Here is a 26,092-nt window from a genome sequence, read left to right on the forward strand (position 1 = left end):
GCCAGGGCACCAAAGTACACCACCGCGGCGGTAGGTTTTAAGTAGCCACATTGTTCCTAAGAGTGGTCTAAACCACTCTTAATATTTTCTCTTAGCCACGCTGTTTTTACGCGAAATTTTGCTTCGTGTATCTGCTTACGAGCACTTTTCGGTGACGTAAGCAAATATAGCAACTGCATCACCATCACTGACATGTTCCCGGGCAGTCACAGTGCGCTTTATTGCAGCGGCCGATGTGACAACGATGGCCTCTTACGACGTTTTTTTTTTCGTTTCGTGAATCGGCTTACGCAACAAAATTTCTCTTAAACAAAAATGTTTTCGTAAGTGAGTTTTGTGAATCCTGCCCCTGTATTGCAAAGAATTACACCTAATTATTGTACTGTTTTTGTTAGGTGAAGCAAAGTGAAACTCAAGACAACGCCTCTTTGAATTGAGAGCTGTCTGCAATGCGCTCGTGAGTGTGTCTTCTGGACAGGAATGATCACAGAATTGAAACAATTCATCATGATGTGTGAAATATGCAAAAAGTATGCACAAGCCTAGCAAACAGAAACTCTCACACCACACATAACCACGCTGTTTATGCGAATGGGTTAGATGCGACAAGTTTGAATTCTAGGGAAAGAATGTTTTGGTTACAGTCAATTATTACAGCAACTTTTGGGAAGGGGACAAAGTCAAATCGATGGTGTCGAACCAAGTGGTACTGAAATTAAGGACTCACTTTGCAATATACTGGGTACCGAGAATTCTTATAAGCGGCAATGACCTGTCATTCACAAGCAAAGAACTCCAAAACGTCACGAAGAGCTGGAACTTCGAACACAAAACCTGAAGCTCGGGTTACCCGTGGTCTAATGAAAGGGCTCAATCAGGTGAAAAATCTCTCTAAAAACACAAAGAAGCCACTAAAATCCACAAATGCCACTTGTTTATCAATGAAACACACCATTCAAGAACAGAATGGCAGTCCAGCACAAGTGTCAATGAGTTGCCACACTAAAATGACTGTGCCGACAGCTTCACAGTTACTGCAACGCGGAACAGGCGATGGAAGTGAAATAGGAATTCAGAAGAGGCAAAAAATCACGAGCCACTATCAAAGACAAGTGAAGGTCTCGCCAAGCCTTAGAAAGGGTCAGTGCATGCCTCAGTTCAACCAACAAAAACAAGAGCATGGGTGAAAGACAATAATTAGCAGAATAGACTACCAGTCAGATGAAGTTCAGATGGAAGACAGCATCCCGAGAAAGAACCGAGTACTCAACAGGGCAAACCCTTCCTCAGACCAACACACTGAAGTCAGTCTCAGTTCCTCAGACCAACACATTGAAATCAGAGACAGATCAACGTAAGCAGACTGGAACTTTTGCCGGACCTCCAAATAACCATAAAGCCCGCAAAAAAGTTTCTGAATTTCACTTTTGGTTGAATGACTGAACCTAGAAAAGTATGGATGTATTAAGAAAGATCCACACATGCCACAACTTCATTTGCAGCATCTCACAGAAGCGACATGCTTCTTTGGAATTCTCCGGTTCCTCCTTCTCTGAGAAGGCACTGCGTTCGGGCAAGTTGGAATTGATCCGTAACTTTTGTAAGCTCTAAATGCACGTACAACCGTCCGCACCTTTAACACGAACGCTCCGCCGCGTGTCATGCAACAGTTTGATTGACGCTGACACCGCGTACGTTTGGGTTCTGTTGTCGAGATTCTAACCATACCATACATGTCTACATACTATAAAAGCCCACCGAGGTATTATCTCGGCAAAAGCGCCCAGCGCTTCGTGGCTGACATCAATCAAACTAGCCGTGGCCACGCATCGAAGTGCTCGTCTTAAAGATGCCAACGGCTGTACATAAGACGAGTGAACCCCTTGTCCTGTGTCCTTCACTCATCTCGCGCACGAGCATTTAGCTCTTATAAAAGTTACAGATGCCTCTTTTCCGTTCATTCCACCTCCTCCTCTTTTCCGAGATCACGAAGTATCAAGTGTCTGCCCCTCCGACTCTGCTCGTGGGCCGCTTCCCCCCCCCCCCTGCTTCTCCATTCTGCATTTGTGCCTGTAAGTAGCCCTACCTATTCTTGTACTTCAACGCTTATTCAACGCGGCGCTGACGAAACCATGGAACATATCTTGTGTTAGTGCCTTCAATACAACTGTCAAAAACAGTACCTGTCAGCAGTGTTAACACGCCTCGACGACAAGTCGCTCTCCGAAAATTTTTGGAATGCCGGAAAGAAGAAGGCTCACGCCGAAAAGTGATGAAGGCCCTCCTGAAGTTTCTGCGATCGACCCGCCTCGTCGAACGTTTGTGACATTCCAGTGTGTGTGTGTGTGTGTGTGTGTGTGTGTGTGTGTGTGTGTGTGTGTGTGTGTGTGTGTGCGTGCGTGCGTGCGTGTGTGTGTGTGTGTGTGTGTGTGTGTTTTCGCTTTCATCCCGCTCTCTTTCTCGCATTCCATCTTTCTTACTTTTGTGTCTCCCATTACCCCTTCCGCAGCGCGGGGTATAAACCAGATACTTGATTTCCGGTTAACCTCCCTGCTTTTCTTCATACCATCTCTCTCTCTCTCTCGAGCGAGAGAGAGAGAGAGATGGTATGAAGAAAAGCAGGGAGGTTAACCGGAAATCAAGTATCTGGTTTACGCGCGCGCGCGAGAGAGAGATGGTATGAAGAAAAGCAGGGAGGTTAACCGGAAATCAAGTATCTGGTTTATACCCCGCGCTGCGGAAGGGGTAATGGGAGACACAAAAGTAAGAAAGATGGAATGCGAGAAAGAGAGCGGGATGAAAGCGAAAACACACACACACACACGCACGCACGCACACACACACACACACATACACACACACACACACACACACACACACGCAGAGAGAAAGAGAGAGATGTATTTTATGCCAAACGAAAATAGGCGCACGTGTTGTGAAGCGCAGTAGCTAAAGAGTACCAAGTGAGTTGATGATGATAACTACTATCCGGCGGAACAAAAATACCATAAAAATATCGTGTTGGTGGAATAGCATAAAAACGCCTATGGTGCAGCCTCGTATACCCGTGACTATAGCCGGTAATTCACTGCCTCACCATTCGCCAGCCTTGTGCCGTAGTTAGCCTCCAACCCGAATTCACCAAAATATGCCCGCTTACCTTCAGGGCCTCCACGAGCTGCACCTTCTTGGCCAGTATCAGCTGGTGTTCAAGTTTTGGGTGAATCATCCGCAGTGTATGTGCTATGCTCTCCTCGTTGAATTCTGAAACGATATCCCAGTAACCCTTTATAGCCGCACTGGTGGCTATAATCATATGATCAAAAACTTGCAGCAAGCACCTGCCTCGAACACCTATCAGCGCTGAGGGACCATCAACCTTGGCCAGTATAAGCACTGAGTTCCAGATTAATTTAACCTGCTTCATTTGAAATGACAAACGCTTGAACGAACTTCTATCTTGCGCGGAGTGCTTTTCGTTCGTATTCGAATGAGTATTTTAACGTAGTGACAGTAATCATATAATTGAATGTAAACAATATAGTGTACATGTAGGAAATAAGAACTTCATTTTTACATTTTACCTGAGTTGTTACGTCTTCAAATATAGATGAGAGCCCACAAATGGAAACAGAGTCCGGGGATATTCAGGATGAACAGTAGAAGTGCCTCAGACTAGTTGACCGAGGTTTCGATAGGAGGACCTATCTGTTTGAAAGGCGCCATGTCATTCTTGGTGTGTTAGTTTTAAGGGGTTAGTGGTGACGTCATCTCCGTGTGGTGGTGCATGTCCCTGTTGATACTCGCCGTCTGAAAAGCATGAAAACTATAAAGCAGAAAGGTGCAGCCCTAGCTTCACTTCAAAACAGGTGGTAGTAATTTAAAGATGTTCTAAGAGAGGGGAAAAACACGCAAAGTTGGAGCAGTGTGCAGCAAAAGTGGTGGCCGCTTCAGACGCGAAAAAACGAAAGAGTTAATTCAAAGCTTCGGAGCCAGCAGGCGGTCCCTGCGTCCGGCAACCACAAAGGGTTGCCGACGTTGGCGGTGTATGCCGGTCCCCGAACGCCTATGTATGGGACGTACAAGAAAGCAGTTACAGAGGGAGAAGCAGACGGCGTACTTTTAAACTCCAAGGTGTCGAAGGTAAGCGATACTGGATGGGGTCTGAAGCACATTTTTGAATAACTACCACCTGACTGGAAGTGAAGTGAGGAGTGCACTCATTTGCTTTGTAGTTTTTTTTGCCTTTCTGACGGCAATTATCAACATAGACACGCGCCACCACCAGGAGATGACGTCACCACTAACCCCTTTAAAACTAACAGGCCAAAGATGACACAGCCCCTTTGAAAAAGATATGTCCTCCTATCAAAACGACGGCCAGCCAGTCTGAGGCATTTCCACTGTTCACCCTGATTTTCCCGCTACGTATTCGAATACTATAGTATGACTAGTCTCTGCAAGAAATAAACCAACACGTAGCCTCCTTATGCTGTTTCCAATAGTTGCTTTCGTCGTTTGACAGGAGCTGCGAATTGTGGCGCTTAACACTCTTTTCGGCGGAGGTGGGCTGTAGTGTCCCGATGCTGCACGGACACTGGCGGCGTAAATTGAGTTTTGCAAGTTCTCACTCTGCTCTTCGTGGCAGCCGCAAAGAAAATATCTCGTGGGAACTATAGTAAGGTACAATAATTGTATACGCAATCAATCTGCGAGTATTTATCAATATCTCTTGCTAATTCAGTGATTACGAAAATATTTGACCCAATATGCAGTTGAACAAGTAACCCTGCTGTTTCACTGTTCTAATCACGTGCGTTTAGTTTGGAAGCGAAGACATTTGCCTAGTTCACTTGGCCTAGTCAGTCATCGTTGTCTAGCTAAGTAGACCCTTTCCCAATAAAAAAAGGATGTGCACCGTTCCCTCGACTGGAACGGTGGTACAAAAGCGGGGACCAACCGAAAACCATTGGGCACGAAGTGCAATGCGGAGAGCGCTGGGATCGTTGTCAATTGCCAAGTTGGGGCCCGTCATTCAGACGTTCCAGTGACAGTGAGACTTCGATTGAACCATTTCTTATATGAGCACTCACAGACTACCAAAGTCGTCGATTCGCAATTTGTGGCTATTGGATAGCCATGCAAAGAGTAGCATCGTTATTGGCTAAAGTGGCTGCTTCCACGGAAAGTTAGTATAGGAGAGCAAAGAGGACACAAACAGCAGCGCCGCCTTACAACAAAGGTTTGGTGATAATATTTTATTTGTTTTTGCTGTAATTTTTATATCTTCTTTTAATTTAATTGCCCATGTATATATTGCGTGCTTCAATCAATAAACTTTAACGCAAGAGCGTTAAAGAGATCGTTTCGCAGCAACAGTGCCGGCGTCGGCATCAGTTTCCTTGATTGTGAAGAAAAATCATCATCTTGTGCGCGACCATGAAAAAATTCACTAACATGCAAATAAAATAAATTATAAAAACTTTTGGGTCTAAGTGGCGTCGAAATTCGTTCCATTGCCTCACAAGCATGTATTCTACCATACATCTAAACATCTGCTTCTGAATTCAGTTAAAGGTACTTAATCGGCTTGAAACTGATGTAAAACTAACATTCATGCTTTACAAACACACACATCCTGTATCTATGACTCACAACAAAACATGACATGTAATAATGCGCGGTACAAGCATACATTGCCATCGTGCGGCAGAAGGTGCGATTATCATAAGAACTTTATGGTTTAAAGGCCCTCACACTACAAAAGGCACACAGGTCACTGCGTCTTTGTGGCCCCGTAGTGGGTTCATAGCAACTTCAGAAAAATTTCATGCACTAAGTGTTTGAGGTACGCACTAGGGGCAGAATATCGCTGTCGCGTTAAACTCCTAAAGGCGAAGCCTAAGGATCCCCAATCCTTTCGTTGTAAGTCAGCGCTGCTGTATGTGTCCACATATGCCTGGCCTTACGTCTTTCATGCCGTTTTAGATGCGGAAGCATCTTATACTCGCGCCTTGTAGTGCGCCGTCCGCGCCATCCGCACCGCTTCTCGAACATTCGACAGCTGACGCGCGCGCATGCGCCGTCGCGCCGTCGCCCACCATCTGTGCCGCGCGCGCTTCTCCTTCGAGAACATTCGACAGCTGACAGCGCATGCGCCGTCGCGCCGTCGCCATCTGTGCTGCGCGCGCGCTGCAAATTTCGACCTACGACCGATGCAACCCGATCCACTCACTCTTTACTTTACCGACCACAAAGCCATCGTCCTCAAAGTTCGTCGCAATAAATAAAACACCGCCCTTTCGCATACGTGCCGTACGTGTTCACTCATTTAACACCCCATTTCACAACGACGTTAACCAATTTAGCCATCGACCCAAGTAAGTCGCAATTTAACACCCGTTAACCAATTACATGCTTCCGCATCCTCCTCAGTGTTCCCCCGAGGGAAGCTGCGGGCAATTTTTTTGTCCATGAGATATGAGGTGGGATTTGGTGCTGAAGATATGAATAAGGAATGATTTGATGGTGTGTGGCAGAAAATCAGGTTGGGTGAAAGTATGACTTGCACGCTATCTTTTAGAAAAGACAGCCACTTGTTCGTATCGCAAAGCCAGAAGGAAGCACCTCAGAAAGAAAGCTTAAATTCCAGTGGGAGATGGACTCCGCGAGCGGGCGCGTCCAAATCCTCGACACAATTTGCGCCACCGGAGGGAGGAAGCGGAAGTTGCCCGGAATACTTTGCAGTCATTCCATTACGCCATTCCGCGCTGGAATAGGTGGATAGCAATTCGTGGCTCACGCAAAGGATTGCAGGCTACGGCACCCGTCTGTATCAACTTCCAGTTCGAGGGTCTGTGTCGTCGTACGGGGGTTCCTGCTTCTGATCACTTTCTACGTAGCGAAGGTCTATTGGTAGCGCTGAAGTCTCTGTTGCATGTGACAGATGTGTGCTTTGATTTTTTTTAAGCTGTGAGGAGCTCCATGTAGCTTCGCCTTTTCGGCATATCAGCTATAAACATTTGGTCATCTCAGTGCTAGTATCAACGAAAACGGTGGCCATTTCACTCATAGGGCTTCCGTAATACCTGCTGGCATGAAACGAGGAAGAGGCGGCCAGTGCTCACCTTCAATAAATGCATCATTATTGAATGCAGCTATGTCGAGAGGGCTCATGCACAGCCCAATGCAGCCTGAACAGTATTGAGCTTGCTGATGGTTCCCATCCACGCTTGTAGGTGGGCAAGCTCCGCATCTTTCCGCACTCTACAAATACGCCGTGAGGCCGTGAAAAATCCTCGGCACAATGCCGACAAATGTTTCGGAACGTCGAGTGGTGACTTAACAACAACACTTCCGATTAGCAACTGGTTCACGCGAATGACGTCACCCTCATCGAAGTGCTTTTCCCACACGTGCACATTCGAGGAAACAAATGTGAAACTACGAGTGTCTTGCATGGCATTGCACCCTTACAGTTTTCCTGACTATCACTGATGGCAGCGAGAATTCGCAGACTTGTTCACTATTTCTTTTGTAAACAAATCGACAACGAGATATCTAGCAAGTACATGGTATCCTTCCGTACCTGCAGGCACAGCACACTAAGCACAATAGCAATCATGCGGTGAAAAATTAAGCGATGGCACGCCACGATATTATGGCCCCGTATTCACAAGCCAACCTCGGCTTTACCTCATATTTTCCTCAACTTCCTGTACTCTCTACATGCGTTATAAAGACACAAAAATGGCTACAGGCTGAAAGATAATGAGAATACTGGTTCGTGTATACTGGTCCAGTTTGTTTATCATACACAATAAAGGTTTAAAACCAATAAGGAAAACTCGAGAGAAGTGTGTTGTTTGTTTGTGAATACGGGCCTATGCATTGACCCCATAGCGGCACCAGCAGCCAGATTCCATCCGGGCTGCTTGATGCCCAGCACTAGGGAGCCTTCATGTGCGCGCATCTCCGCGTTTTAGGGTGGCGACAACTTCGATCATAGTTCCTTACAACTGGCTAAAACGGCCGCCATACTTGACGGACCGCCACGTTGGTTCTGAGCAGTCACGCATTTAAATTGAAGGCAGCGTTCGTTTCAACGAGAAGGGGGTACTTTTTTAAAGACGATAGTCTTGCTTGGGGACCTTCGATGCCAAAAGTTTGGTCTGTCTGTCTGTCTCTCTGTAGAATTGTCTATTTTTACACTCTTGACGGCACTGGTAACTGAAACGGCTGACCCCATCCGCAGCGATCACGAATGTTGCTCAAGGTTCAGCGTTCATACTTGTGCAGTTGTAAAAAAAACAATTATTGCGCATGTCTGGGGCACCACAACAACACGTATATATTCTGCATGTGCGTCTTTCACTAGAAAAGTGATACATAGGTAATTTCAAGGAACATAGCGCTTGTCACGCTGCACTGACTATGCAACGTTTGCACAAACAGGCGAGTGTTTCCAACGCTTTTTTCTAAAACTAGACGGTAGTGGCACCTACCCGTCGCCTTGCGTTCTACACCTTATCACCTCTTAGATGGGCGCGCACACCCGTCTCAAAGCCATGCGCTCCGTTTTCCAAGAAAACTGCCAGATGGCGCTCATGTCTCACGTGTGACATGACTTGATGCGCTCGTTCGCCTCCGCTACACGCTCTAGGCACTCTAACGCAGCGCTTTCAGAATACCATTCACCAATTTTCTTGCATAGAACATCAAATAAATTGTTCACTCTCTCCACACGCAAGACTATCGTCTTTCGACAACATTTGCAAATTACCATGCAAATACGGGGCCGATTTTTTATATATAGCAAGTTTAGAAGGCTAAACTGTTGTATTCTGAAGTTAGCCGCAGTTTTTTAGAAGAGTAAAGACATGTTCGTTACTCAAGTTTCTGTAAAATACTGTTAAAACAGTTCATTACTTCTACCTGGTAGACCCACCGCATTAGTGGAGTGAGAATATTTAAGGAGCCTATATTTGCTGGGGGAGAACCTTGATGTCACTGTGAATGGTCTTCAATGTATGCGTGGCATTCGTCTTAGAGCTGCAGACACCTGAAAGGCCTTCTAGTGCAAGGCTCCAAATCATGCTGTTTATATGATGGTACGCATAACGACAGGGAACGCAGATCAAACAACTGGGCAGCTCGCGATGTTTTCCGTAAACCGCATAACTCCGCTAGTCTGTTTTGCATACCCGAAATATTGCTTTTGTTCCGTAATATAATTTCCTGCAGCAAGTTCAGTTCCTGCGAACGAATCTGTGCAATGGACCGCTTAAAAGCCTTACAAGCTGTAAGCATTGCCAGAAAATAGCAGGGCACTCACCAATGCTTCACCAACTCTCCCCTTTCCCCCACAAGTATGTATATATTAGGCTAGAAGAGAAGGAAACGGGACCAACATAGGAAAAACCAAGTTTTTCCAGGTCTGATTTTATTGTAAACAGCATCCAAACAGCATCTGACCCTAATTTCATCAAAATGTCCTGCCTCTTTTGCTGGCAGCTTGTGTCCTCACAGTAGGCCTGCAATAAAGCAATAAGGCGAAAAGTCATACGCGGCGTCAACCACATACACGGAGTCCATACATGTTTTCTCTACAAGCGAAAAATAAAAACTGAGTTGACGATATCAAATCATCTTCGTGGCTGGTTATGAAACAGAAGGACTAAAAAAAAAACGCCGCAGCCTCTATATCCCATGGGGCATATTTGAATTACGGGCCAAGAACCGACTTGCTTAGTGCACATATGCTGCGGCATTCAGGACCGATAGACAGAAAGAAGGACGGATGGGAAAGAACTGTAAATCTGCTGCATTTCATATTATTGAAGCGAAATCTTTTTTTTTTTCAATTGTTGAGCGAGTTTCGCTGTGGTTCCGCGTACCCCATAGTAAGCCGCTTGAAACTTACTTCGGTCGCAACTGTGCAAGTCTACAGAGAACGCGTTGCTCGGCTCGTCTGTCTACCTCTGCAAATGCCCTTTCTCGGCGACCGAGGTGAAAGTGCATGAACGCGAACATTTGCGAGCAAAGGAAGACGCGAAAGCGAGCCTTGTTTGATGGTTTACGGGCCTGGCGTTTTACGCGATGAATGCGGCGATCGCTTCGGGAACCGGTGAAACGCAGATAGTGAATGCATGCAGGACTACACGTTCGACAAGTCATGTCATTCGCTTGGTGAACTGCGCTTCGACTGAGAGGACAAACAAGCATATTCAAGTTAACCAGTTTTCGCTCGCATAGGCACCCGGCAATGCAGTTTATGAGATCTGATGGTAGCGCCAGAACGCACAGCCTAGCGAGTAGGCGCAGCAAAACAGAACCTTTCAATGCGTAGCCTAGCGAGTAGACGCCGCAAAACCGGACTTGCCCATAGGCTTCCGACAGTGGACCAGAGGGCACGACAAAGCTCTTTGGGCTGCCTCGGCATTGTTGGTACCGACCGCCAGGGCTACTAAGAAAATGAAACTCTTGCTCAACACAATGACACGCTGAAGTGTCAGTGCCCTTTTTGACACGTTTCCAAAGAACGCTTCCTGGGCGCTTACATTATTGGCTGTGACCCCCTTGCTCACAACTAAAAAAGAAAATGATATGCACGTGCAAGTTCGGTTTTGTTGCGTCTACTCACTAGCCTACGCATTGGAAGACTCGGTATTGCTGCGCCTTCTCGCTAGGCTGTGTGTTCTGGCGCGGTCATCAGATCTCGTAAACTGCATTGCCGGGTGCTATAGATATTATTTTCTTTTTTGGCTGTGAGCGGGGGGGGGGTCGAGGGTGATTATGTAAGCGCCCAGGAAGCCTTCTTCGAAAACGCGTCAGAAAAGGCATTGACACTTTAGCGTCTTATTGTGTGCAGCCAGAGTTTCATTTTCTTGGTATCCCTAGCGGTTGGTACCAACAACGCTGATGTGACCCAGAAAGCTTTGTCCCGCCCTCTGGTCCACTATCGGGTGCCTATAACCTGCCGTAGCCGAACGAAGCCTGATCTTTTTTTTTTCACTGTTCAAGTTTTCGCGTTTACTTTGCTCAAACTGCTTTCCGTCGCATGACCAAGTCAGCAATTTCACGAAATATGTGGCGATATACTCAACACACTCGCCATTCAACGGGTACTCACCTCATAAACACGGGGAAAAGTAGTCGGCTTCAAGCGATCCCGCTTCACTTGTGTAATCAAGCGCTTCCCTTGGCTAGAGCAAGTCGGGAAGCGGGACAGCCTCCAGATGGTTTTGGATTGCGGCACGCAGCAGTCTGGCAGTTACACTTCAAAGCTCTTGTAGGTGCACTTAGCGTGAGGCTGGTGCCGTAGCGGAAGCTACGTCTACGGTGTAGTCAAACGCAGCTCATACCGCAGCTTGCACACCTGCGCCAACATGCAGCTGCTGCAGTGTGGCGGAGCAGGAACGCCTGGCCACAAGAGCCAACATGGCGCTTGTTGCCATGGAAACCGGGACTGGCAAAATTGGGTTTTATTTGGTGGCAGCAAGTGGTGGGTCAAAAACTGACAGCACCCTAAAACACGGGAACGCGCGCACATGAAGGCTTCCTAACTTCACTGTTTACTCAGAGCCACAGAACAGGCATTACTGTCTTTTATACTGCTCTACCTTTTTCTTCGAAGACGTGCCTCAAACTAAATCATGGTGTTCAGTAACAAACACGTGTTTAGAACAGTGACAGCTTCATTGCGATATAAATGTGTGGCGTCACTGAGAATGATAAAGGTTTGGGACTTTGTATATTTAGCATTTTGTAACTACGGCGCATCTACTAACCTTCATAGCATAGAGTGCGCATCCTAACAGTTTCATCTGGATTTTTCTATGTGACCTACAACATGAATGCTTGGAGATATGGCGGGTCACAGAAAAGACATGTATCTGGTATAGGTGCCATTGGCAAATGCAAAAGGCTGACAAATTGAATATGCTTAAAACGCACTCATTTTCATACTGCCTACTGTATTAGAAACAGCGTAAACAAAACTGTTCTTTTATTTTGGGGTTCTCAATTGGAAGGCCTGCAATGCTGCACGGCTTGTCTTCCAAGCTCTGAAGATTTGCTGAAAGCAAGCCAACCTACCACATGTGATGTCCAGTCTGATCGTTTTCTTGGTGGCTTGCTGAGCAAGGACGTCCCTCAGTATTGAAATTGTAGAAATGTTGTCAGACCTAAATGTTGCTTCACCCCGTCTGAAAAAAAGAAAGTATAGTGAGCTGTGTGATTGCCACCTAGCAACGGCTTCATTGATGTACGCTCATGGTTGCCTGCCTAAAACAATGAGTACAAAATAGTGGGAAATTTGTTTTCAGCTCATTGCAAACTATTTTTTAAATAGCTATATATATTTCAATAGACCAGCAGTGTGCGCTCTGCAGTGCCGCTCTAGTCCTGTTGGGGGCGCTGCAAGCGCGCGATGATGTAGGACGTGCTGCGCTTCGGCTCCGCTGATTTTCGGCTGGAACCACGGGCAACTTCACAGTACCCCGTCAAGACCAGCATCAATCGTTTCGGCTACTCACAGGCAACACGTGGATACCAGTGTCATCCAGGTGGGCCCGTTTTTGACAACTTTACGGCCGATCATCACCCGACCACGTTGGCGACGCCGTTAGGCCAAACGGCGACGCCAACGCCCGGCGGCGTGGGACCGGCTTTCCGAGGCAACATGGACGCTACTCTCATGCAGCGTGGATACGACCCGCATGCCATGACGTGGGAAACGATTCCGATTTCCGAAACGCCAAACTCTGCTTCTTCACCGAGGTTTCGGAGCCAAGCTCTCAACGACGCGGTGGAACGCCGCTCGCAAGCCAACGCCAAGAAGGCGGCGTCCGCCGCTGTTTCGGCATCCGGCACGCCAGCTGACAAGACGCAGCCTCCTGCTTCGCGCGCTCTGGGACGCAAGGGCAAGTTTCTCACCAAATGGAAGCCTCGCCCGTTTCCGAAACCGAGTCCGGACGACTATGTAATAGTCGTAAAGCCACGAGAGTGCATCTCATTGCATGATGCTTTCTCAGAGAACTGGTACGGGACTGCGTTTAAGGCATACCTCGGGCCCAAGCGAGCTGAGACGCTGACGGTTATTCCATCGAGAGAGCAAAATGTGATCGTGATTTACACCCCGGACCCTGACACGGCGGACAAAATGATCGGGGATTTCGTGGTAAACATCGAGCACAGGCAGGTTCTGCTCAACGGGTACCTGCGACAAGATGGTAGCAATGTCTGCCACGGAGTTATTGTAGTCCGCAACACAGATACGACGGAGACGCTCCGAGAGAGCGTACGCTGGAGGTCAGGCACCATCGTCGAGGTGCGTAAATTTGGCACATCGAACAAGGCACGTGTAACCTTCGCCGGCAAGGAGAAGCCACGCTTTGTTCACTACGACGCAATGCTGATCCCGGTCAAACCTTACTACCGGACGATCCCGGCCTGCGGCAAGTGCGGTGTCGTCGGCCATCGGATGGACACTTGTCCCAACCCACGACCGGATACGTGTGGCCTGTGTGGACAGCAGGTTCCGCTTGTGGAGGAGGGGGTGCGGGCCCCTCATGAATGTGTACCCGTATGTTCTGTGTGTGGTGGAGCACACGCCACAAACTCTCGAGCATGTACGGCCAAGTACCGTAATTCCAAGGTGGCCGCACAACAGGGCAGAAAGTCCAAAAGGGCGTCCAAGAAACGGCGCAAAGATCAGACTCCCAGTGAGCCACCACGCCGGGAAGTCGCCAAGACTGACAAGCCCGCTTCCCCTACTGGAGGAACCGAAAAGCAGCCGACGGCGCAACCATGCGGCGAAGCCAGGCCATGGGCCAACGCCGTGAAAAACGGAAAGCAGGTGGGTGGTACGGGTAGAGCTGCCTCCTCATCCCTCCCTATCATCCCCTCTTCATCGCGTAACGCCGACCAAAATATTATTGCCAAACTTCAGGCACAAATCGAAGCGTTACAGAAAAGACTAGCGGAAGCCGAGGCCAAACAGACCCAACTAGTCTCCCCTCCTCCTCCCCCCGCAGTAGAGGTAATGGAGAGTGAGACCGGGGCGGGGGCGGCAGACGCGGTTGCCGCACTCGAGGCTCGTGTGAACACCCTTGAGGTCCGTATGGACAGCCGTATAACTGTCCTCGAAACCCAAATCTCAGCGGCTGTAAATGCCGCCATTGCAAAAATGACAGAAACCATCCCTACCCTGATAGCCCAACAAGTTGCGCGTTTCACCAAAAGAGCCGGCCCAATTAAGGACGTGTCTGGCCGGTACCCCAAAACGCTTCGACGACAGATCGAATTTGAGGATGATGACAGCTGCTCCGCCTCCGGAATTGAGGACACCCCCCTCCCCGCGAGTGCTGGCTCGGGAGCACCGCCACCGCAATCGCTCGATAACTCCACTGACCATGGCGGGCTCCCTTAGAATTCGGAAGTCCCCACGATCCAATACGGCCACTCCCATCCAAATCATCCAGTGGAATTGTCGGGGCTTTAAGGCTCACACTAAGCGCGCCAACCTCCGGCTTTTCCTCGCAGCATTTCAAAACCTTCCTGCTGTGGTAGCCCTCCAGGAGCCAGGGAGTGCTGCCACACTCACAAACTATACTACGTTTCAGCAGGACCCTTTATCTTGCATCTGCGTCCACAAAAATTATACGGCCAACCTAGTTGATCTCGACCTTAAGCCAGCTTTCTCGTACGTGATGGTGACACTCCTTCCGCTGCGTAAACAGGACCCGCCACTGCACGTGCTAAACATTTATTGCTCACCGAAACTAAGCAACATTACATTCGCAGACCTTTTTAGCCGCGCTTTAAAGGCTGCGGGCAGGGACCCTCTGGTGATTGTGGGTGATTTCAATGCCCCCAGCACACTCTGGGGGTATGCACGTGAAGAGAAACGTGGACGTAAATTGGCGGAACTTATGTCCACGCTGGGCCTAACTCTTCACACCGACCCTGCCTACCCAACTCGCGTGGGTAACTCCGTGACCCGGGACACATGTCCGGACCTTACCCTCACAAAAAACATTCAGTATGCGGATTGGGTCAACACTGAAGAGACCCTCGGCAGCGACCACTGCATACTCAACACCACCATTCGCACCCACCCTTTGGCAAGACCCTACGGAGAGGCAAAATTACCCGATTACACGAAGTTTCGGCAAATATACGCCAATTCGACACCCATTGAGGAGCAAGGATACCATGCTTGGTCCCAGCAACTGGTTTCCTCATTACGCTCCACAGAAACACAAATTAAACTCTCCGAGGCGACTCCGGCGGTGGATAACCATCTCCTTCACCTCTGGGAGGCCCGGCGCAGCCTCGTCCGCCGATGGCGCCGGCAAAAACACAACCGAAAGCTCAAAATTCGCATCGCTGAGCTCACCCAGCGAGCAGCAGAGTACGCGGCCCAGCTCGCTGACTCTAACTGGGTGGACCGTTGCAACACGGCCGCTCGACAAATGTCCAGCCGGAGTACCTGGCGCCTCTTCCGCGCCTTGATTGATCCGACCCAAACTCGAACAGACACACAAAAGCATCTGCAACGAGCATTTCACAGCTTCGACGGAGACACAGCCAAATTGGCATGTAAACTCCGAGACCAATATCTATGCACTCAGCAGGACTCCCAAGGGCCGGCGTACTCGTATGCAGGTACCGAGAACGCGGAGCTGGATCAACTGTTCCAGTTACACGACCTGAAGGCAGCCCTAGCAAAAATGAGGCGAGGAACGGCGCCGGGAAGGGATAAAATTACCGTGAAATTACTTGCCAATCTTCCTGACTCGGCCTACACCATGCTCCTTGCCTACATCAATTCCATTTGGATCGGGAAAACAAGCCTACCAATTGAGTGGAAGACCGCCCTGGTCACCTTCATACCCAAAGCGGGCAAAGCCATTAACACGGACAACCTCCGCCCCATCTCCCTTACTTCTTGTGTGGGAAAATTAATGGAGACGATGGTGCGCGACAGGTTGTCCGCGTTCCTGGAGAGCAAAAATGCATTTGCAGACACCATGTTCGGGTTCCGCCCACACCGGTCCGCGCAAGATGTCTTGCTTCAGCTCGACCATGAGATCCTCTATCCAGTCGAGTATCCCCTGAATGACAAAGTTGTGCTCGCTTTGGATTTGAAGGGGGCCTTTGATAACGTGACCCACGAAATTATTCTAGCACATCTCTCACAGGTGGATTGCGGCCAAAACACTTTCAACTATATTAAACAATTCCTCACTGACCGACAATCATACATTCGGATTCAGGACATTGAACACGGCCCTTACCGATTAGGCACGAGAGGGACTCCGCAGGGAGCGGTCCTCTCGCCCCTCCTATTCAATGTGGCAATGATGAGACTCCCCGCTCAGCTGGCGAAAGTCGAAGGCATACAGCATGCGCTGTACGCCGACGACATCACCATATGGGCGTCACACGGCTCGGCAGGAGACATGGAGGCAAGCCTGCAGCAAGCGGCGGACATCGTGGATGACTATGCCCGTCGCTGCGGCCTTCAGTGCTCCCCGTCCAAATCGGAATTCGTGCACATACGCCCCTCACCAAAGTGCACCGCAAAGATCGACCTCTCCCTTCACAGCGGACCAATACCCGAACGCGATGAGATTAGAGTACTGGGGCTTTTTATACACAAAAATCGCAGAGCAGACACAACATTGGCCAAATTGCGTAAGGTGGGGGACCAGGTGGGCCGGATGGTCCGCCGGGTTTCCAACAAGCGCGGGGGGTTACGATGCAAAGATGCCTTGCGGCTGGCGCATGCATTCGTAACCAGCCGAGTCCTGTACTCGGCTCCATACCTCCACCTACGCAAATCCGACGAGAATGCACTCGAAGTCATTCTCCGCAAAATCTACAAGCGCGCCCTCGACCTTCCTGTCAGCACCTCTAACCAGCGCCTTTTGGGCTTGGGAATGGTGAACACCTTCAAGGAGCTGAGAGAGGCGCACTTGACAAACCAATATACTAGACTCTCTAAAACACCGTCGGGTCGCCGCCTCCTTGCCCGGCTACACATCAATCACTCAATACACACGGAAGAGCGCGTACGGATTCCAGAAGTTTGGCGATACTCCTTGCACGTGCGCCCTCTTCCGGCTAACATGACCCGAGACGACTACACTGGCCGACGCCTCGCGCGGGCGGAAGCCTTGGCTCGACACTACGGTCACAAATTCGGGGTATTCTACGTGGACGCCTCCGGCCCGCACCACGGTGGTTGGTATACTGCTGCGGTCGTCCACGAAAACACCGTTGTAAACGGACTCACATTCCGTGCACATAACATTACGCACGCGGAGGAGATCGCCATCGCACTAGCCGCCGCAGATCAGGACTCGAGGGTCATAATCACCGACTCAAGGGGTGCCTGTCGCAATATTGAACAGGGATACATTCCGTACCGTGCTTATAAAATACTGCAGAACAGCAGCTACCTAGGTGCCCCCGCGCACCGAACGATCATATGGGCTCCGGCTCACACGGGCCTCGATGGTAATGAGACGGCCGATGCCGCTGCCCGCGCGCTCACTCTCCGGGCACCATCCTCGTCCCCTACCGATCCGGAACTCGAACCCAATCCTGCCTACACCTTTAAGGAGATCACACAATTTTATCAATCCGGCCATAACGTCTATCCTAAACCCTGTAAGGGCCTCACGAAGGCGGAGGAGCGAATCCTCCTTCGCCTTTATACTAAAACTCTATTGTGCCCGGCAATCATAAAACACTTTGACCCCGCTTGCACGGGGAAGTGCCCACATTGTGAGGAAAGTTCCTCTGACATTTTCCACATGGTGTGGGCATGCCAAAAAACCCCAAATCTTACCCCACTACCCAACCCTTCGCGGGAGGACTGGGAGGCAGCCCTGCTCGGCTGCTCTGACCTGACGGCCCAACGGGCCCTGGTCGAGCGTGCCCGGGCCGCGGCCAACGCCAATGGGCTCCCGTAAGAGGGAGCCCACCTAGTGTTTGTACGGGGCGGCCCCTTAAGGACCGTTCCCACCCTCCCTGTAAATAACATCTGTAAATAAATGTTTTTCAGCAGCAGCTAGTCCTGTTGTCAGTTCACTCCCCCCTCCACTCTTCGTTTTTTCGGCTACGATTGGTCAGAAAGATTACGTCATCGATTCGTACTCTAACAATGGTAAGTGGTGTTTTATAGTGTGCTAAGCCGAAGAGAGCCAGAATATGTTGTCAAGCGTAGTAAATGAAGTTTGTTAAGTAAAGGTTTATTCATAATCGAAAACATGCAACATTTATTTATCAAGTGGTTCGATAAGAAGGGGTGGTGAAAAGGTAACTGAAGGCCTCACAGAGCACCGATCCCTACCCTGGCTGCGATGCATTGAATGTCATTTATATGGCATACCATTGACTGTACGTGCTCCTAAAACCTATCACTGCAAAATGTGTAAAATGAGTACAAAAATTATGTAGTGCACTGAGCGTCTAGATAAGGTATGCACGAATGACAACGTGGCAATGACGCTAGCGCTCATGTTCCATAAAAAGTCTTGCAAGTGAGGACCCGGAGGCTTGTGCTGCGCGGTATTCTATCATGATGGCAGCAGGAGCTCTTGAGAAAGGCTACGCTTTGAATAATAGCTATAACAAAACACCGTGCGTTTGTTTTCTGAAAACCTGTACATTTTGCCTGCGCCAACTACTGGCCAGTGTCTGACTAACCATGTGACATGGAAATAGTTGTGTTATAACTAGGCAAGCGAAAAGTACTTCAATGGTTCAAGTTCTTCTTGCAGATATCCCAGCAGAAAAACTGAAAAGCACTGACCACATTTTGAGAGATCGGAAAATCGTCACAAGTAAACAAGCGGTTTTCCTGGAGTGGATAAATGCGGACAAATGAACGTGCGACTCGCAAGTGGCCAGACGTAGACACATCAGGACACGCAGATGCAGTGCTGGTAGAATGACGGTGAGGCGTTTCGAAGCATAAGGATTGAAAGGAGAAACAACACGAACCACAGGACAGAGACCGCTTCTGTTCGCGCTCTTCCCTTGAGCCATCCGGGCCATATAATCGCTACAGTGTAGTTCATTTTCTTTAATGCAACGCGTGGCGGCGGCAAGGCGCCACGGTCGTCAGTGGGCGCCGACGCAATTCACATCAGTCCCACCCATTTATGAATGTTTCCGCACGTTCATTTCGAACTCAACACCTGAAAGTGGTACATCTTTCTACAGAGCAAGCCGTCGAAACCCAAGGATACCAGTTGCTCATGCGAGCGTTAAATTTATTCGAGTTTTGAGGCACAAAACAACACGAGCTACAAGTGAGTAGCTAAACCTAACTGCTGTCAGGCCGGACGCATCCAGCGTCGGTCTCAAGGGCTGCAAGAGCCACCGAGATGGAAGTAGACTAGGCAAGATGCCCCGAACAACAATACCAAAGAAGCAAGAAGCGCTTCCGCGTGTGACGACGAAGACTTTGATAGCGTTGCACGGGTGTATCGCAAGGAGGATTAAAAAAAGTGCTGGAGTCGAAGCTCCCGCAACACTTTGCCAGCAAAAATGAAGCCAGCTTTCGCCACTGCCAAGAAGGAGGAAACATGCTCGTTTCTGGTAGTGCTCACTTGAAGATCAAGTGGCTTTGATGTGTTAATGCAAATGCTACGTTATTTAAACAATAGATGTTAGATAAAAAGATAGGGGTTCCCGACAAAATAACAAACAGAAACGAGTGTAGGTGACTGAATCTCCAAAGAACTTTGCCTCCAATGAGAGGCGCACTAAGGAAAACTATAGTAACACTAAGACGCACTTGCAGCGCTGCGTGACTCGAAAAAGTTTCCACATTATACTCGTTGGGCGTGCGAGGGAAACGCTCCGTCGTTTTATTGTGCTCCTTTCGGCGTTCGAGTCGTCAACGCGGTCAGCGTTCCGGCGGCGTTCCTGCCAGGTGTCCACTCGCGACTTTGCCAGCCAGCTATTTTTAGGCCTCATCCCATCGTCATCGGCCCCTGCCGGGACCAGCGAGGGTGGCGCCAAGGCCTACGGTGCTCTCCCTCAAGGAGCAATGCTTCAACTTCACCATCTCGGAGGGGACGTCGTCCGTCGACGAGATCATAGATGGCCTCGAAGACGTCATGGGGAATGAAGGGGTGCTGTTCCTGCAACACCTCGGAGCTTCGAAGTTCCTAGTTGCGGCTCGGTCGGCTGCACAAGCAACCAAGCCGATGGTGATTCAAGGTTTCAAGTTAAAAGGTCACAAGGTACAAGTTGAAGCAGTGGGGGCGCCAAGCGTACAAGTCAGTGTGTTCCGCCTCCCGCCATGCGTGTCAGATGACGCAGTTATTTCAGCTCTTCAGTCATACGGAAAAGTGAAGGGCATCACATTTCTTATCTGCAAAGGCATCAATCAACGTACACTGGTACCCGCATCGTCCGAATCGAGATGGCCAAGCCCGCCCCTAACTTCCTATTGAGTATCGCGGTATGCGCAGAGTGTGCGCACGCTGCAGCAGAGAAGGTCATATTGCGGCTACTTGCACAACACCCTTCTGTCAATAATGTGGCACCTTCGGCCATAGATCTGATGATTGTGTGTCCAAGTGTAAGCGCTGTAATGAGGACCATGCGACAAAAGATTGCTTCCGTCCCAAGTCATACGCAGACGCAGCGCAGAGGACCTCACAGTCACTGAAAGAATTCCCAGAACTTGGAGAGCCTGCTTCGAAGAGAACGACCCAAATTGGAACATCCAGGCACATGGAAGTTTCGCAACGCAAAACCAAGCCGTGGCAACAGAAGATTCCAGATTATTGGGATGAAGACAGCGCAATCAACACATAATTTGATGACGCCAAGACAGAAGACATCAGCGGCGTTGATTCCGCGTCGCCATGCACAACGAGTGACAATGACGTTTCTGCGCTGACTGGGGACACCGCAGCGTTGTCATCTCCCACAACGTCGCCAGAGGAGCCCAGCAACGCTGTGAAGACGCCAAGTGCTTCTGCTACGTCTTCATCAGAGAAACTCAAGGCCACAGAAAACAAACAATCCTCGATTTCATCAACGTTGGAGGAAGAGTCCCAAGCATCTCGGGGTGCTGGCCAATCGGGAAAATTGCTCCGACCTTCCAAAACAACAAGTGCAAGTGGCGAGCTCCATGAACGGCCTCCTGTGGGCCTGGAAGGTAGCCTGAAGACGACGCCCACGAAAGAAGTAAAGACCACGTCTTCAAGAAACCTAAATCAACTCGCACACACGCTGTACAGGCCCAAGAAGTGTTAGACAAGACATCCAGACATTGTAGAAGTTGCTCGCCATCACGAAAATTAAGGAGTGACAGATTTTCACATGCCTCGCGATCGGTATCTTTGTCTACTGAAAATACGTGTTCTCCCGACAAGTTGTCTAGAGCCACAAACTCTCAGCGTCGCTCCAAGCCTGGTCGCTCAAGCAGTGGGAGTGACGTCACCACCTCCGAAACATCCAAAAAGCCCCGAGTGGATTCGCCGAACCGAGATCCATCACCTGATGCGGGTGAGGACTCAATGTTTTTTTTTTAATTTGTGCTGCCCACATTTATTCTTTCCGCTTCCTGCGTCCTGTACCGTTGAAATGCTTGCTTCCCAGCCGTACAAGCACTATGCATTTGTTGTATGTGATGCATGCAAACTGTTTAGTATTCCATATGCTACTGTCATTCACGATGGAACCTTTATGTGCCAATTTGTGAGTTCTATGCACTGGCGGCTAAGCCCTGCTATAGTAATTGCATCATGCGAGTTACGTTGCATGCTGCGTGTACTAATGCTATAATTATTGGTGTTGCTTACTGGGTCCGTTCTATCTGTACACGTGAGTAAATCGCAGCGCCAGTGTAGACATAATCTACTGCCGCTTGACACATGAGAGGCCGTGGTGTCCCCTGACTCATCGTTGTTAGAAAAAAAACGATTGTTTCGTTTCCCCCTAAATTTATTTTAAATGGAAAGGCTATCTTTCATGACTTTCAGTGTTCGCGGTTTCAAGGATCTTGTAAAACAAACCTTGCGCGCTCGCTCGGGGTCGACGTGCTTTTTCTGCAAGCAACCAACTTTCGAACGCGGCACAACGTCATGGCCTTCCGTACTAGATTTTTGGTTGAAGCCTTCTTCTCCCTAACGCAGATGAAGTCGCGTGGCACCGGTGTCGTGTTTCTCAATCCGAGGTTCAGGTGGTGTGCGCATCGCCTCTTTGATGCAGAAGGCCCTGTTATTGCGGTGAACTTGTAGACAAAGGACCAGAAAATCTAATTCACCAACCTTTACGTGCCAGTGCATAGGTCTCTTGTGAAAGGCTTTTTAGAAGGGCCAGGTCATTCCTGCTAAATTCTGCACCGTGCCTGTTGTTAGGTGATTTCAATTGTGTTTTTGATTCAATTCGAGATGCCCTAGGTTCTAGTCAAGGACGAAGCACATTCCTTTCGAAGACGTTACAGAAAATATGTAGAGAGTTGAAGCTGGTCGATTCATGGACAACGCTTCACGGGAACACCTTTGGAGCCACGCGCGTTCAGGGTACGCCTTAGAGCAGGATTGACAGAGTCTATATACCTAAACAGCTCGTTGGAAGTTTAGAGACATGCCATGTCATTTCTTTAGCACCTGGGCAATGCAAGCTTAGCGACCACAAGCCAGGGCCGTTCACCTTGAAAGCCCAGCTGGGAAGACATTGCTCCGAGTTGTGGCGAATGAATTCATCAATTTTAAATGAAGCTTCAGTATGGGAAATGCGCATGAATATCTATGTGTCTTTGGAAGATACGCCGCAAATTACGCCAACAACATGGGATCTCTTGAAAGCCAGATGGCGTGTGATTGCGCAGGAGACAGGGAAAATGCGCCATTCACGTCTTACACCTTAAATAAATGAAACATTCAGGTGTATTCAAATTGTTGAGAGCGCAGGTTATCTAATCGGCGCAATGCAAGAGTACATTGAGTCAAAAAGGCTAAATACGACCTTTTGTTAAGGGCAAGGTCCGGGGCTTTTAAACGCGCAGAGGAACGGCGCCTGCCTACGGATGAGCTAGGTAACTTGGCATACGCACAGCGAGTAGAAGTAAAGAAACACCGCTCAGCCTACGGATGAACTAGGTAACTTGGCATACGCACAGCGAGTAGGGTTAAAGAAACACCAGCCCAGTATTATCGGTGCAGCACGGACAGAGTGTGGGAGCATCGTCACAGATACCAAATCAATCGAGGAAGTCCTTAGGGCTCTACTTTGCAGACCATCGCTCCAAAGACAGCAACCAGCATGAAAGAATCGCCGACTTTTGTGAAGGCTTGCCCACGCTGTGTCCTGAGGCGTTTGATATGCTCTGCACTGAGGCGACGGAAGATGAAGTTTGGCAAGCCCTGAAGGAAAATGAACACTACCACGGCTCCAGGTTGAGACGGAATACTGACGGGGTTTCATATAGCCTTCTTCGACGACCAAGGCGACGCACTTACTGAAATGGTTTACGGGTTCATTGTTGATGGGCAAAAGCCGAGGTCTTTCAGTGAGGGCCGTGTGGTCTTGCTGCCAATGGAGGGCATGGATCCTGATGATCCACGGTCGTGGAGGCCGATTAACCTCCTTCACACGGACTACAAACTTGTAGCCACGATCCTTAGCTTGAGGCTAAAACCTTTTCTGCCCGATATAGTGCCACCCACGCAAACGTGTGCAGTGCCGGGTAGGTCAATTTTTCAAACACTTACACCGATAAGAGATTTGTTCTACTATGCCAACGCCAAAAACGTTAACGGTGCTTTCATGTCGTTGGATCAAGCTAAGACCTTCGACAGGGTCGAACATGACTACCCATACTGCGAACTTTGAATGTTTGGTTTGCCTGAGCAGTACGTCCGCTGCGTAAAGCTTCTATACACCAACATGACCAGCAGACTCCTCATCAATGGCGTAGAGAGAACAAGCTTTCCAGTAGCAAGAGGTGTTCGCCAGAAATGTCCAATCGCACCGGCGCTCTTTCTTTTTTCCATAGATCCTCTCCTTAGAAAAGCGTCAAAGTGTCCTGATATTCAGGGCTTTACAATGACAAGTCTGGGGTCCGTTAGCATCACCGCTTATGTGGATGACATCTCTGTGTTCGTGCGAAACCGAGCCAGTTATTGCGCTTTCTTGGAGCTGTTCGAAGAGTATGCCAGTTTATCAGTTGCTTTCCTGAATGCGGAGAAAAGCAAAGCTCTGCGTGTCGGTGGCTTCTACAGCTCTTTGCCGGGTGGTATTCAAACGTGGATGCCGCAAAGGTTCCCGGGGTATACTTTCAAGACGAGGAGGTGGCTGAAAAAATTGGGACGACGCCGTCCCTAGGGCCACGCAGGTATTCGCGTATGCCACTGACTTCAATTTGTCACTTGACGCCTATGTGACGGTGGTGAAAACCAAAGCATGCGCATATGCTTTTTTATATCGGGCACATTGCACTAATTTGCACTAATACCCAAACTTTTTGCAAGCCGCCTTGCGTCATTGATTGGAGCCTTTCTATGGGACGGGAAGACACCGAAAGTTCAACAAAAGTTCCTGAAGCTGCCAAAAAGTTGTGGAGGACTCAGTCTGCCAGATGGTGCGACATTCACAAAGGCACTTGCAGCTAAAACAGTTCAAAAGTTGTTTCAGGACAATGACTATCCTGATCGTAGCTTATTGCTATATTGGACCGGAACTCTCGGAGCCGCATTCACGTCGGAAAGCTACCGGGGACCTCAAGCAGGACACCCGCATGCCTTTTATAAAGCAGCAGAGGGCCTCAAGCGTTCGGTTGACGGTGACGCCGCCGAAGAATACATTTCAAAGCTCGCACCCGCACGCATTGGCGAAATGTTAATCAGTCGCTCGATTACTGATGAGAAAAAACACAGATGAAGGCCCAACAAGTAGAAGAAATGGTGGAATAACCACGTACCGGAAATAGTTAGAGAATTTGATTTGCTGCGGCGATGGGACGCGTTGTTCCCTCGTCAGAGACTGTTAAAGTGGGGCGTCGTTCCCAATGACCACTGCCCCAACTGCGGGAAAAGAGAAACGATCCACCACACGATGTTTGAATTCGTAGCGGCCAAAGGCGTGTAGCACGTCGCGCGTCGTCAATTCGGAGTGTCCATTCCTTCGGGTCAACAGCGCAGAAGGGGCTTATTTGAACAGCTCGTACTGTACGTCATAATGTTCGTCTTGTGGCGTCGCCGCTGTATGGCCGAAGCACGGCGACGACCCCAGCGAACCCAGCGTTACAGAAGATTAGAATGATCATGGTTTCGTACCTTATCGAACAGATTGAAACTCAGGGTGAAGAAGCCTTTATCAGAAGGTGGTATACACGTTTTTTAGGAGTTCAGATTGGGAACATTGAATTTCCTTTAGGGCCATTTTAACTCAGAAATTGCTTCTTGTCGCACGTAACATGTGAATCTGTGTCAACTTTGTGCTTTTTGCGTTTGTTTTTCGCTTTGTTCTTAAGTGATTCGTAATCTGTCAGAATATTGAAGTGCTGTGTGTTACATTCTGTCTATGTTCTCTTGTTTTTACACGCCACTGAAGTGATTTTGTTACACCAGACAGTTGTACTCACCTGAGATGTTGTTACCAGTTTGGAATAAACTTCCCTGTCTTAATCGCTGAACGGGGATACTTTATCATGCGCCTAACAAGATGGCCGCCGCAGTCACAATCTTGCCATATGCACGGCTTCACTCCGGGGCAATCATTTCCACTCCAGAAACTTTTTAAATCCTCCTTGTATATATCGAGGTAGCGCTCAGAAGTAGTGGACGCGCAAGCCATAACTAGGTGGGAGGACATGAACACGCCCGCTCGCCCATCCCAACACGGAGAGGTGTCCGAAGCGTCGTAAGCAAGGTTCTACAAGCTAACAAGATGCTCAGACGGCCTAGAGATGATATCGGAAATTTGTCAGGCCAGAAAAAAAAACGGGCTGAATGCAAGGAGCACGTGCGGTGTAATTATCGATGAGGCAATACGCAACGGAGCACGAGTGGGCGATGACAAATTCATAAGAACCTAATTAATCGACGAAGCG

The 26,092-nt window shown here is 49.0% G+C and overlaps 2 protein-coding genes across 2 annotated transcripts in view; one reads left to right on the forward strand and one right to left on the reverse strand.

Annotated features, from left to right (window-relative positions):
- The window catches only part of LOC119162682 (BBSome complex member BBS7), a 287,576-nt gene that overhangs the window by 31,566 nt on the left and 229,918 nt on the right, over positions 1-26,092 (reverse strand). Inside the window, exons 16-17 of the mRNA XM_075882301.1 lie at positions 12,097-12,206; positions 3,161-3,264 (exon numbers count right to left, since the gene is read on the reverse strand). Of these exons, the coding sequence (XP_075738416.1) occupies positions 3,161-3,264; positions 12,097-12,206 (214 nt within the window). The remainder of the gene's footprint in view (positions 1-3,160; positions 3,265-12,096; positions 12,207-26,092) is intronic.
- Positions 12,419-14,431, forward strand: LOC142784366 (uncharacterized). Its single transcript, XM_075882764.1, has one exon. The coding sequence runs from the start codon at positions 12,683-12,685 to the stop codon at positions 14,429-14,431; it is 1,749 nt and encodes a 582-aa protein (XP_075738879.1). The 5' UTR covers positions 12,419-12,682.

Source organism: Rhipicephalus microplus, chromosome 2, assembly GCF_043290135.1.
Source record: "Rhipicephalus microplus isolate Deutch F79 chromosome 2, USDA_Rmic, whole genome shotgun sequence".
Taxonomy (NCBI): Eukaryota; Metazoa; Arthropoda; class Arachnida; order Ixodida; family Ixodidae; genus Rhipicephalus; species Rhipicephalus microplus.